The 13458-nt window shown below is 43.9% G+C and overlaps 1 protein-coding gene across 1 annotated transcript; it reads left to right on the top strand.

Annotated features, from left to right (window-relative positions):
- Positions 1 to 90: 90 nt before the first annotated feature.
- Psmd13 (proteasome 26S subunit, non-ATPase 13) lies at positions 91 to 13249 on the top strand. The gene is made up of 13 exons (XM_027409028.2): positions 91 to 712; positions 1838 to 1916; positions 4459 to 4493; positions 4578 to 4633; positions 4872 to 4915; positions 5097 to 5183; positions 7431 to 7602; positions 7900 to 7979; positions 8065 to 8190; positions 11010 to 11072; positions 11975 to 12055; positions 12151 to 12267; positions 12790 to 13249. The coding sequence occupies exons 1-13, from the start codon at positions 618 to 620 to the stop codon at positions 12883 to 12885; spliced, it is 1131 nt and encodes a 376-aa protein (XP_027264829.1). The 5' UTR covers positions 91 to 617; the 3' UTR covers positions 12886 to 13249.
- The last annotated feature ends 209 nt before the right edge of the window (positions 13250 to 13458 follow it).

Genomic DNA, 13458 nt, shown 5'->3' with positions numbered 1-13458 from the left:
CGAATCCCCGCCCCCTTGCGCCAAGCCCCGCCCGATACCCTTACCCCGCCCCCTCGGCCAGGTCCCGCCCCCCAGCACCAACGCTCCGCCCCTCACATGGTGCCCAGCCCGGCGCCCCCGGCACGTTAACCCGCCGTGCCGAAGGGGATGTGTATGCTCGCTGCGGCCAGCTTCCCGCTCTGTGAGACTCTGGCTTATTGGTTGGGAAGCCAAACTCGGAGGCGTCATCGTTTTACCCTGCGCTCGACCTTCTAGACCGGGTGGATGATAACTAATGCTCTCTGAGCGCTTCCCGCGGTCAGGAATTTGATCACACCTAGTCCTCGCCGGACGCCATCCCAGTTTGAGAGGACCCACGTCGGAAGACTTGAGACCACTCGGGGACCAGCTGTCCCCGGGCACCTCTACGCTAACGCCTCAAGGGCGGGGCCGAACACGCGGGACAAGTTTGGCCCAAGCCAAGAACGCGGTTACCTTGACGACCGCGATCGGCGGGGCTACTGGGAAGCTCCCGGCATGCCCCGCGCAACGCGGTGCCGGAAGTGAGCGAGCATTTCCGTCCGCCATCCCTGCCGGTTCCGAGTACTTGGTGTTTCTCTTCCCAGCTCTCTGCAATCATGAAGGATGTGCCGGCCTTCTTACAGCAGAGCCAGAACTCCGGGCCGGGCCAGGCCGCCGTTTGGCACCGTTTGGAGGAGTTGTACACGAAGAAGTGAGCTCTGCGGCGTGGGCGGGAGGGAGAGGGCTCTGGGAGCAGCAGGAGGCTCTGAGCAGCCCCGAGGGTCAGGGAATCAGAAGAAAAGGAGCTACAGCCAAAGGAGCAGAGCTGCTTGCTACCAGGGTTCTGAATCTAAACCCCCTGCTTTGCAGCCTTACCGGCTATGACAGACTGTCTTAACTAAAGGGGGGCCCGGACTGGCCTGTGATGGTAGCTCTTAATTCAAACAAGCAAATAGTTTTGAGGCTAGGGTGCCACCGCGTCTGGGTCTGCCACAGACCCTGGTAACTTGTCCTAAGCCGTGGTGTGATTGTCTACAGCCTGCAAATTCTTCATGATTCTACAACCTTTGATTCAGCCCCCATTGTCCCTGCTTTCTGTTGTATTTCACATTGGCCTTTTTGCCACTGGAGAGACCTTAGTGTTTGAGTTTGATTGGAAACGAGATGGACTTCAGAACAGTTACAGATTGCTGACATTGATCTAGAGCTTTCCCTGAGGAAACACCTTTCCACAAAGATCCTTTCCGTTCGTGTGTTTTGGTGGTATTCAGCAGTTTTCTGCTATTAGTGTTTTCAAGAGACGTTTTCAGTGTTGAGTATCTAACTGCCTGTGTGGGCTAACATTTTGTATTCCCCAGAGCACTTTATCTGCACTATTAAATAGTAGCCTTTAGTCTTTGTGTGAAATGTGCTACATCAGTGTCCTAAAAATATGTATATTGGCTTATTTCATCTCTCCTTCATCCCATCCACGGATGAGGAAACTGGAGATCTGTTTTCTATCCCTCTGTAAGACATTCAGCTAATAAGTAAGAGAGCATGGAGTTCAAAATACAGCTGTAGGATTGCAAAGTTCTTCCAGTTGGCACTCATAGTGTTGAAGCAGTCTCAAAAAATGTTCTCCATTGTTACCCAAGAAAACTGAATCTTAGGATAAGTGACCAAGGGGTAGCAGAGTCAGGAAATGAACTTTGACTTAGTTGGCATTTGCTTTAACTACTTACTATCCTGTGCAGTGGGACCTAAGTAGTACTTGATGCTTGGTGGGACCATCAAAGCTGAAGGTTCTGTTACTCCCTGTTATTTTATGAGTCTGAATGACTTTTTTGTTTTTTAGGTTGTGGCATCAGCTCACACTTCAGGTGCTTGATTTCGTACAGGACCCATGCTTTGCCCAAGGAGATGGTCTCATTAAGGTAATGACTTAACATACTAAGTCAGATTATGTTAGGTATACTCACAGACTTTTTTTTTAATTTTTAATGTGTATGTGTGTAACAGAGAGAGTGTATGCATGCTACACAAGTGTGTGCACTACATGTGCGTGGATGCCTGAGGAGGCCAGAAGACATCTCCTGGATCTGGAGTTGCAGGCAGTGTGAGCCAACTTGTATAGGTGCTACAAACCCAACTTGAATTTTCAAAATGCTTGTAACTATCTGAGCCATTTCTCCAGCCCCTGCTTATAGTTTTCTGTTTGTTTGTTTGTTTGTGATAGGCTCTGAATGGCCTGGAACTTGCTGTGTAGACCAGGCTGAGATCATCAAAATCACAGTTCTCCACCTTGGCCTCCCAAGTGCTAGCATTAAAGGCATTCACTACCATGCCCAGCTCTGCTCATGAACTTTTAAAGAAAAAAGATGGCCTTTATGGTGGTCACAGTAAGCTGCATTTTTTCAACAGTCACTTTGTGTCAAGGAGTGTTGTAAGCATTATCATGACAAGCACTGGGAAAGTATTTGTATCTCTCTTTTTAGTGTAGTATCAGACACAGATGAATCACCATAGGTCACAGCCAATAAAACACCAAATTGAAACAGACTTTCTGGTTTCTAAAAATTTAGACTAGAGCTGGAACATGGCTCAATGGAAGTATATGTTTAACATTCACAAGACTCTCTGAGTCTTACATAACACCAAAACAAACAAACCAGGACGGTGATATACCTGTAATCCCAGCTCTTAGAAACTCGAGGCTGAAAGATCATTACTTCCCAGCTCTCCAGCACACTGGTTCCACCTGCTCGGAGATTTCTATCCAGAGTAGTATAGAAAAGAGATGTCTCTTAGCTGAAGGTGAGAGAGTTGGAGAGGGTACTGCATACTATGCTGTCTCTGTAATAGAGCACTTTTATAACTTTATAACAGAAAAAATAGAAATACGCTCTTTCCCATGCTTCATCAGATTCCCTGAGGAATACCCATGAATTTTCTCATCAGAGCATCTTTTCTGAAATCTTTCCTATCATCTGATTTTGAAAGGAATACTTGGCATGTAATTGTAGCTTGAGTTATTGCTCTTGAATACGTTACAACACACAATAAAGCTTACTGCTAACTACCTCACCTCCTGGAGTTCTAAGATTTTCTTACAGATTTTACTTACCAGTTTGACATTTTACTACCCTTAAGAATTTGCAGTCACTTGTAAGCCTAAAGGTTTTGCTGGGCATTCTGTCTTCCAGATCATGTGGAAAAATGATAAATCAGATAGACTTCATGTTCTATATCACAATGATACATAGTTTATATTTATCCTTTTCTTTCTAATCTTCAGTTGATATGTGCCCCCTTCTTTCTTTCTTTTTGAAGAGGTTTTTATATGTGAGAATGTTTGGCCTGTGTGTTATGTATACCATGGGCATGCTTGGTGCCCTCAGAGGTTAGAAGAGGACGTCAGATTCCCTGGAATAAGTGTTACAGATGGTGTGGCAATGAGAGCTGAAACCAGGTTCTCTGCAATAGCAACACATGGTCTTAACCACTGAGCCACCTCTCCAGTTCCTTTCTGTGTGTTTTAAACTAAGAATATTGTCATTCATTTGTTCTTCTCTGGTAGTCCAGGAGCATCTTGGAAGCTCAGCATTTGCCACACATAGTGTGTCTGTAGTATAGCCTAGTGTCTGAGGATGTACTCATGTGTGCTGAGTGGCTAAGAAATTTGGTAATGCAGGCCTATAGAAGGCCTATAGCCTTCTGAAATCTGAATGAACTCTATTCTGTTTCATTAGGAACACATTACCCTGGTCCAGCTGTAGTACTTGAAGCACCTTGGGGGAAGAATATAGGAATTGATATTTAGGGTTTTTTTATGTAAATGAGTCCTTTAGCTGCATGTACGACTTTATGCCAGAAGAGGGCATCATATCCCACTATAGATGGTTGTGAGCCACCTTGTGGTTGCTGGGAATTGAACTCAGAACATCTGGGTGAGCAGCCAGTGCTCTTAATTGCTAAGCCTCTCTAGCAGCTGGTTGGTTGGTTGGTTGGTTGTGGTTGATTGATTGATTGATTGATTGATTTTTTTCAGACAGAGTCTATATAGCGCTGGGTGACCTGGAACTATCTGTAGATCAGGCTGGCTCGAAATCACAGAGATCCACCTGCCTCTGCCTCCCGAGTGCTGGGATTAAAGGTTTGTGCCTCCACCACCTGGCTGTTTAGGAGACTCTCTAGACCCGTGTTCTGAGTCTCAAAGTGAGGAACTGGTTTTCTTCAATAATCGATTGGTGATCATTTATGTGAACTCAGAAAGCTCTGATGTGGTTCTCCCATCATTCAGCGAGGTTTTAGACAGTGCTTTCTATGTGGCGGGCATTATGATTTGCACACTCACACTTTCTATGTGGCGGGCATTATGATTTGCACACTCAAACTTGACAGTCTTAGTGCCACACCTCTAACCAGAAGTCAGAGTGATGCTCATTCTGTACTAATTCTCTGTCTTTGCTTTTGCAGCTTTATGAAAACTTCATCAGTGAATTTGAACACAGGTAATCCCCTTTTGTCAGCTTTGACTTTGAAAATGAATGTATTAGTGCTTTTTAACACTCAAAAACTGATGGTTTTTATTTCAGGGTAAATCCTTTGTCCCTGGTAGAAATAATTCTTCATGTGGTTAGACAGATGACTGGTAAGCCTCTGTTTGTTTCATTATATAAAATACCAAATTGGCCAGATTTAGTGATGCCCACTGTTGTCCCAGCAACCAGGTGAAACAGTGATCACAACGTGACATCCATAGTCGTAGGCCATCGTCAGGTGCATTGTGACATAAACAGAGAAATGTTGTTGTTTATCTTGCCTAAAGATGTCCTAGCTGGTAAAAAGCTGCTGTTGGTGGGTCTGACTCTGCCTTGTTTCTATTCTAGATCCTAATGTGGCTCTTACTTTTCTGGAAAAGACTCGTGAGAAGGTAAATATAAAGTTTGAAAAGCATTTTCTGGTATATATGTGTTTTGCAATTTATGCCTACCCTGCAGAAGTCACCTTCTTGGTCTCAAGGCCAAGTCTGTCCCCAAGGAACAGTTCAATTTGCAAGTTTGCTGCCTAACTTTCTGAGGTTCTCCCCTTTTTTAAAAAAAAAATCTCTTCAGGTAAAAAGTAGTGATGAAGCAGTGATCTTGTGTAAAACAGCTATCGGAGCTCTAAAATTAAACATCGGGGATCTACAGGCTACAAAGGTGAGAGCACAATAATACATGTATTCTTCCTCCTTGACTGTCTCTTTAAAATAAGTTATGGGGAGAGGGGGCGGGCGGGACCCAAAGAATTCTCATATTGTAGCCTAGATTTCCCCATTGCTTATCTATTGCCACCTTTGTTTTATATATGCTATCCCTCTGTGCTGTTGTTTGTTTGGTTTGGTTGGTTGGTTTTGATTTTGTTTTCCTGTTTAAAGTTAAGTTGATGATAAGACATTTACTCTTAAACAAAGAGGTTTCCCTGTTCTCTTTCTTCCTCTTGAGTTGTTGAAGCTTCCTGTCTATATTTATGCAGAGAGAGAGAGAGAGAGATATTGAGTTGTTTTTATTTTTATTTTATGTGTTTGGGTGTGTGCCAGCGTACATGTCTGTGCACCACATGCGTGCAGTGCCAGTGGGGGCCTGAAGAGGGTGCTGCATCCTCTGGAAGATGGAATTACAGCCAGATGTGAGCTCATATGGGTACCAGAAACTGAAGCTAGGTCCTCTGTAAGAACAGCAAGCACTCTTAATGGTTAGGCTATGTCTTTGGCCCCATTTGTACCTTTTGTAGTTTTTGTCCAGTTTGGAAGACAAGCATAAATAGAGGTAGCAGTAAGAAAACATAATGTTGTTTATCTAGAGACTACAAGTGCTTTTGTTTTGATTTAATTTTGGTAACCATAATGTTAACAAAAATAGTGGAAGTAATAGTTGAAAGTGTTTTATATTTTCATTGGCCTAAAAAGTACTTATTGCAGGGGCTGGAGAGATGGCTCAGTGGTTAAGAGTCCTGGCTGTTATTTCAGAGGTCCTGAGTTCAATTCCCAGCAACTACATGGTGGCTCACAACCATCTATAATGAGATCTGGTGCTCCCTGCAGGCAGAACACTGCATACATAATAAATAAATCTTTTAAAAAATGTGAAAAAAAAAAGTACTTATTGCTTCCTAGTCCCAGATCATATGCATCCTATTTACATTTTGTTTTGAGGTATTTAAGACACATTGAGCTATGCCACAATGAGGAATGCTGTAATGGGCACTCTTAAACTTCAGCCAGTCTAGGAGTAGAATAGCACACAGGCAGACCATATGTCTACAGTCTGTGCTAGTCCCCCAACAGGCCCATCTCACCCATGTGCACTAGTTACTATTCTTGTTGCTATGACCACACACCTGACAAGAAGAAACTTATGGAATAGTTTATTTTGTCTTATGATTTGAGGGCTACAGTGCATTGTAACAGGGAAGGCTTGGCAGCAGGAATAAGAAATGATTGGTAGCTGGGCGTTGGTGGCGCACGCCTTTAGTCCCAAGCATTTGGGAGGCAGAGGCAGGTGGAGCTCTGAATTCAAGGCCAGCCTGATCTACAAAGCAAGTCCCAGGATAGCCAGAGCTGTTATGCAGAGAAAACCTGTCTCAAAAAAAAAAAAACCAGTGATTGGTTACATGGAGTCTGCAGAAGGGAAACAGAGATGCTGGTGCTCAGCAATTTCTTCATTTTTTCAGTCCTAGACCCCTGCTCTTAGGATGCTGCCCTCATTTAGGGTGATTAACCATCACTGGAGATACATTAAAATCTTAGTCGCCCTGGCCAGGTTTATGAGTTACTATCTATATATAGGCCATTCATTTTTACCCTTGTGTGGAATCCCACTGTATACATGTTTTGCTGTGTATATATCTGTTCTCCTACAAAGGTATTTAGGCCATTTATTGTATTACAAGTGCTGGTCATGTTAGCATTGCTGTGCCTGATCTCTTTGTGCTTGGGTAGTCTCCTGGTGTGTGTCTGAAGGTGGTAATGTGAGGTGTTAAACAGAACCTTACAGGCACCTCTGAAACTCCATTTGCAGCCTGTGATATTTGCATGCTATTTAATTCTTCAAGTGATAGTGGTTTAATTTTGCATTTCTCATGTGCTGGTGGTTTACTAGCAATCCCACTCACATCTCTACCTCTGTTAATTGCCTGTTACTGTCTTTTTCTGTTTTTCTACTGTGTTTTTCATATTTTCTTGCTCATTATCCCTATAGGATGTGGAGTTAAACATCCTATAAACATCTTCTCCCAGTCTGTAGCTTGTCTTTATATTTTCTTCTGTGTTTTTGGATGGACCAAAGTTTTCCATTTTAGTGTAGTCAGTCTGTTATCAATCTTTGCCCTGGTAGCTTAGACTTTTTATTTTTATATTACTTTAAAGATCTTTTAAGCTGGAAGGCGATTTTACTTCTTGTGTGTAGGAAACCATTGAAGATGTTGAAGAGATGCTCAACAATCTCCCTGGTGTGACATCAGTTCACAGTCGTTTCTATGATCTCTCCAGTAAATACTATCAGACAATTGGAAACCACGCATCCTACTATAAAGACGCTCTACGGTTTCTGGGCTGTGTTGACATTAAGGATCTGCCAGGTACACAGGGCCCTCATATATCTCGGCACTCAGGGAGTCTGTGACTGAGCATAGCGGCTATGAGGTGCTAAGGGGGGAGAGGGGAGGGGAGGGGTGTCTTAGCTCTGTTAGGAGCTCATCACTTTTAAATTCACTTAGACAGTGGTTCCTGGTATAACCTAAATTCCATCACTTTTAAAGAGATAGCTTATACTGCAGTTTGAAACTAGAACCATTCTGGTAATGGTTTCTGTATTGGTTATGTGAGTTTTATAAGGCCAAATGAGATGGGATATGACTGGCTGTGTCATTTTGTAGTGTCAGAGCAACAGGAGAGAGCCTTCACATTGGGGCTTGCTGGACTTCTTGGCGAGGGCGTTTTTAACTTTGGAGAGCTTGTAAGTTGGCCTGGCACTGATTCCTTAACAGTGTGGGGAAGAGAAAGTGTTACTTTGTGCCAGCTTACTGTCTCTGTCCCCATAGCTCATGCACCCTGTACTGGAGTCACTGAGGAGCACTGACCGGCAGTGGCTGATCGACACTCTGTATGCTTTCAATAGTGGTGATGTAGATAGGTTCCAGACCCTGAAGTCTGCGTGGGGCCAGCAGGTAGGTTTCCCATACCATGTGTCTGCTCTTTCAACAATGATTCACTAAGCCTCTTCTCTATATGCATCGGATACCCAGGAGGAATTTGGATAGACAGGACATTGGCAGGCCAGGCTTGAACTCCCAGAAACAGGGCATTAGAGGTCTGGGTCCCTCATAAAAGGCACTGTATGCTTCTCCGTCTATGCTGAGTAAGGTACATCATAGGCCTCCCAAGGGAAGTGATTGATGTCTGTGTGACCTTAAGTGAGTGAAGAGATGCAAGGGGAACAGAGGAAAAGGAAACAGCACATTTGCTGAACTGAAGTGTGTGTGGCCAACATGAGTAAGCAGTCCCCAGGGGCACAGTGTAGCCAGGCAAACAGAGCAGGGACAGACACTGAATAAAGAAGCCAAGATAGGTAGTAGCAATTAGCCAAAGGTGCTTAACAGTAAGTCAAACATTTTTTACTTTATTTCTTTATTCTTCATTTTTCTTATGTATATGTGTAGTGTGCATTCATACATGTTTATGATTGTTCACATATTTGTACAAATGCATGTGGAACACAAAGTTGATATCAGGAGTTTTTCTCAGACATGGTCCACCTTACTCATTGAGATAAGGTGTGCTTGGGATTTTCTTTGGGCTGTCAACCAGCTCCCAAATAAAAACACAGAGGTTTATTGTTAATTATGAATGCTCAGCCTTAGCTTACGCTTGTCCCACTTGATTGAACTTTTACTTTTCATTTGCATTTTGCCTTTGGACTTTATGCCTTTCATTCATTCTGTGTGTTCCACTTTTCCTGCTTCCTCTGTGTCTGTCTGGTTGACCCCCGGTGTCTTGTTGGTGTTTCTTTCTTCTTCTGAGCATAAATTCCCTCTCCTACTTACTCTCCCTGCCTGGAAATCCTGCCTATACTTCCTTCCTCACTATTGGCCATCCAGCTTTCTATTAGGCCAATCAGGTGCCTTAGTCAGGTGAGGTGAAACAGCAACATATCTTTACATAGTTAAACAAATATTCCTCAACATAAATAAATGCAACACATCGTTGCATAGTTAAAAGAAATGCAGCCGGGCGTTGGTGGCGCACGCCTTTAATCCCAGCACTCGGGAGGCAGAGGCAGGCAGATCTCTGTGAGTTCGAGGCCAGCCTGGTCTCCAGAGCAAGTGCCAGGATAGGCTCCAAAGCTACACAGAGAAACCCTGTCTACAAAAACAAAAAAAGAAAGAAAGAAAGAAAAAAGAAATGCAACACATCTTTGTATAGTTAAACAAATATTCTGCAATGATAGGGTCTATCACTTAAGCCAGAACTTGCCTGTATGGTTAGTTTTGCTAGCCAGTTTATTCTGGAGATCCTCTGTCTTGGCCTGTTCAGGTTGGCATTACAGGTGATCAGCCATGCCACCTGGTGGCCACCTGGCATTTACTTGGGTTCTAAGGATCTGAAATGGGTTCTTTTGTTTGTATAACACTCTAATCTCTGAGCCTTCTCCCAACATGGTCATGTCTCTTTTAAATGAAATTACTAGAAGTAAATATTTCTAAAATATTAAATGTGGTAAGAATTACATTTATGTTGTTCTTGTACTTTCCTGAAACTTTGGGGTTTCTTAATGTTTAATAAAAACCCTTGTAAAATATGTATATAATAGAGTGAGGTGGCTATGAATGAAGGGACTTTGAGAAGACAGAAAGAGCATCAGGTCCTGCAAGGCTTCACTATAGTCTGATTGTGGGTTGACATGTCAGTGGTGGAGCCGGGTACTGTGGTCCATTCCTCTAGTCCTAGCTGAGGTCAGAGGATCACTTGAGACCAGGAGGTAAAGACCAGCCTAAGCAACATAATGAGAGCCAGGCGTTGGTGGCGCACGCCTTTAATCCCAGCACTCGGGAGGCAGAGGCAGGCAGATCTCTGTGAGTTCGAGGCCAGCCTGGTCTCCAGAGTGAGTACCATGATAGGCTCCAAAGCTACACAGAGAAACCCTGTCTCCAAAAACCAAAAAAAAAAAAAAAAAGACAGCCAGGTGGCAGTGGTGGCATACACCTTTACTCCCAGCACTTGGGAGGCAAAAGCAAGTGGATCTTTATGAGTTCAAGGCCAGCCTGGTCTACAGAGTGAGTTCTAGGATAGCCAAGGCTATACAGAGAAACTCTGTCTCAAAAAAGCCCCCCCCCCCAAAAAAAATTTATAAGAAAAAATATTCAGGGATGTCTACAGAAATGTCCCTACTGGGACTTTCCTTGGCTGAATATGGCCTGGTTTTGTTTTTATTCTAAGACATTGTCTCCCCATATTGTTATTGTTTGTCCTGAACTCTTAGGCTTAAATAATCCTCCTGCCTCAGCTCCAAAGTGCTGGAACCACAGGTATGAGGTCCTGCCAGCCTCAGACTTGCAAAGGGATGTGTTTTAGTTCTCACCACAGTAAGATTTTCTGTCGTAAGTTAATGACTGGCTCTTTTGACTCAGCACAAGCCACTAGGTCTTACATACTTTCAGCAGTCTGTGCTTTCGTTGTATGGTCCAACCGGCAGTGCCACCCAGAACCTTTCAAATCACAAGACTTGTTCTTTGCTGGTAATGCCTCCACCGGGAGTCTTGAGGTTCCCATTCATGGTATTTGTAACATCAGTGTAAATCCTGTTTCATACACTCCTGTCTTGGGAGACAGCCTGTGAGTCAGTTGCTTCTTTAAATTCTCTGAGACAAAGGGATTTAGTATCTTTTGAAGCAGTCAGTGAGCCTCAGCTACCCACAATGTAAAATGCTTGGGCTTGACACATAGTAGAGTTCCGGAACCCATATTTCTGTCTTTTTGTACTTCTCAGCCTGACTTAGCAGCCAACGAGGCCCAGCTTCTGAGGAAGATCCAGTTATTGTGCCTTATGGAGGTAAGAAGCACCTGGAGTCTGTCCATAATACTTGACAATGCTCACGAGCTAGCTAGACCTGTGAGCTTGCCTGCCTCTCTCCTGAGTAGTTTCCTCCACTACTTACCTGTGTCTTCCTTTTGCCTTTGCTCATTTAAGGTTGAATTTGGATCTGATGATTTTTTTGTATGTTTATTCTTTTGTGCGGGAGGGGTCAGAAAACAACTAACCAGAGTCACTTATCTCCTGCTGAGGATGGAATTGTGACTGACACAGTGCCTTTACCCACTGAAATGTCTTCCTGGCCTCTTAGACAGGCTCCCTTAGACACTTCGTAAGTTGTCCCTGTCTCTTGAACCTGAAGCCACTGTCTCCTGCCACTAACCTTGTGACACACCCTTTCTGTCCATGTGCTTTTCTGTTTTCTCCAGTAGAATGTGAGCTTCTGGAAGAATTGCAGTGTGCGTGTCCAGTGTCCTAAAGTGGTCCCTGTACAGGGGATTTGGTGGCTTCAACTACCTAGTCAAGGAATGCATATTTGTTCTTGTCAGAGATTCTTTTAAAGTTTGTTTTGTCCTTTAACTTTCTCTGAGCATTGAAAACTTGTTTAGTGGATGCTAGGTTAGGAAAATTTTTGTACTTAGATATGGGGCTAAAAAGATAGTCTATATTTTCAGAGCAATTTTTTGTTTTTTAAAGACAGTCTCTCACTATGTCACCCTGATCCCAGCCTGGAATTTGCTATGTAGACCAGGCTGGTCTCAACTCACAGAGATCTGCCTATTTCTGACTTATGAATACTGTAATTAAAGGCATTTGCAACCATGCCCACAAAACAACTTTCAAATTTTGACCAAAACATTCTTTAAAAAAAAAAAAAAAAAAAATCTCTGACTACTTTGAAAAATGGTTTTGTTTTTCAGATGACTTTCACACGACCTGCCAACCACAGACAACTCACTTTTGAAGAAATTGCCAAAAGTGCCAAAATCACTGTGAACAAGGTTAGTTCTTGGACTTAGGGATCACAGCAGCAGAGCTACCCCACCCCTGGCAGAAGGCTATGCTCCCAGTGTCTCATACAAGCCCCTTTGCTCAGGTGGAGTTGCTGGTGATGAAGGCACTCTCGGTGGGGTTGGTGAGAGGCAGCATAGACGAGGTGGACAAGCGGGTTCATATGACCTGGGTGCAGCCTCGAGTGCTGGATTTGCAGCAGGTAAGGGGACTGAGCTCCTGCCCACCTTTGTGGACTTGGGTTATACCAGCACTGACCTAGTTTTATGTGGACAGAAGTCAATTTAGGAAGAAGACACTTGTCCACACAAGGTATCACAGATGGGATTACTGCTGTAGAGACCTAGGTAATGCACACCTGAGGTCTGAAGCCTGCATTTAGAGGCTTACTGTGACAGCAGTGCTGGCTGTGCTGGTGATGCCTTCTAATCTTAAAATTGGTACTCTGGTCAGACATGTTCCTGGTTTTGTGACTTAATCCTATATCCCTACTCATATTTTCTGGACATTTAATCCTGTGATTTCCTCCATTCTTTTTCTTTCATGTGAGTTTTTAGAATGTCCTTGTGATAAGAATTGGCACTAGGAGTCTATCACACACCTCCACCCTCAGCTCTATTATTGCCCTTAGCATTTCCCTGAAAAAGAACTAGAGATTAGCACTACCACATAGGGCATGTGACTCCCTTTAGCCTGATACCCATGTGATGTGGTTTGTCTTTAGATCAAGGGGATGAAGGACCGTCTGGAGCTGTGGTGCACTGATGTGAAGAGCATGGAGATGCTGGTGGAACACCAGGCTCAAGACATCCTCACCTAGTGCCCCATGTTCTGCAGACCCTGCTTCACCTTGCAAGGCATTTCTGTGGCCCCTGAAACCATCAGCAGAGATCTGTATTGAATTGGGATGGAGTTTGGGATCCCGCTAAGAATAGGAACTGTTCTTGCTATAAAAGCAGAGATCTTTCATTGATGGGGGTTTGAATACTTGCAGAAGGCTCCTGTGTTGGGTGTTTTGTAGCCTGCAAGGGGTGAAAGGGGTACTCCTGGCCTAGGTGATGAGGAAGAGCAAGAATGGGAATGGGGTAGTCTCTGTAGTCTCCACCCAAATTCACTTGAGTGGGCCTTTTCCAACATTGTCTGAGAATGCCCCTATAATAAATGCCTTTGCTTTGTTCTGCTGATGCTTCTCTTCTTGGACTTAGGTTCTTGGGCAATCCTGTGCCTGAAGAAAGGAACACTTAACCTAGAAGCCAGTGGGTTGGTGGGGATTAGCCTCATTCCTCCCCTACCACCACACACAGGGTTGCCACCACAGAAGTGTGTCCTGTATTGTCGGACAAGGAGGCATTTGTTCCATTTTGCAGCCCTTTTTGGTGCTTTCTCAGACACA

The sequence above is a fragment of the Cricetulus griseus genome, chromosome 3, assembly GCF_003668045.3.
Source record: "Cricetulus griseus strain 17A/GY chromosome 3, alternate assembly CriGri-PICRH-1.0, whole genome shotgun sequence".
NCBI classification, from domain to species: Eukaryota; Metazoa; Chordata; class Mammalia; order Rodentia; family Cricetidae; genus Cricetulus; species Cricetulus griseus.
This window is presented reverse-complemented; position numbering and strand designations above follow the sequence as displayed.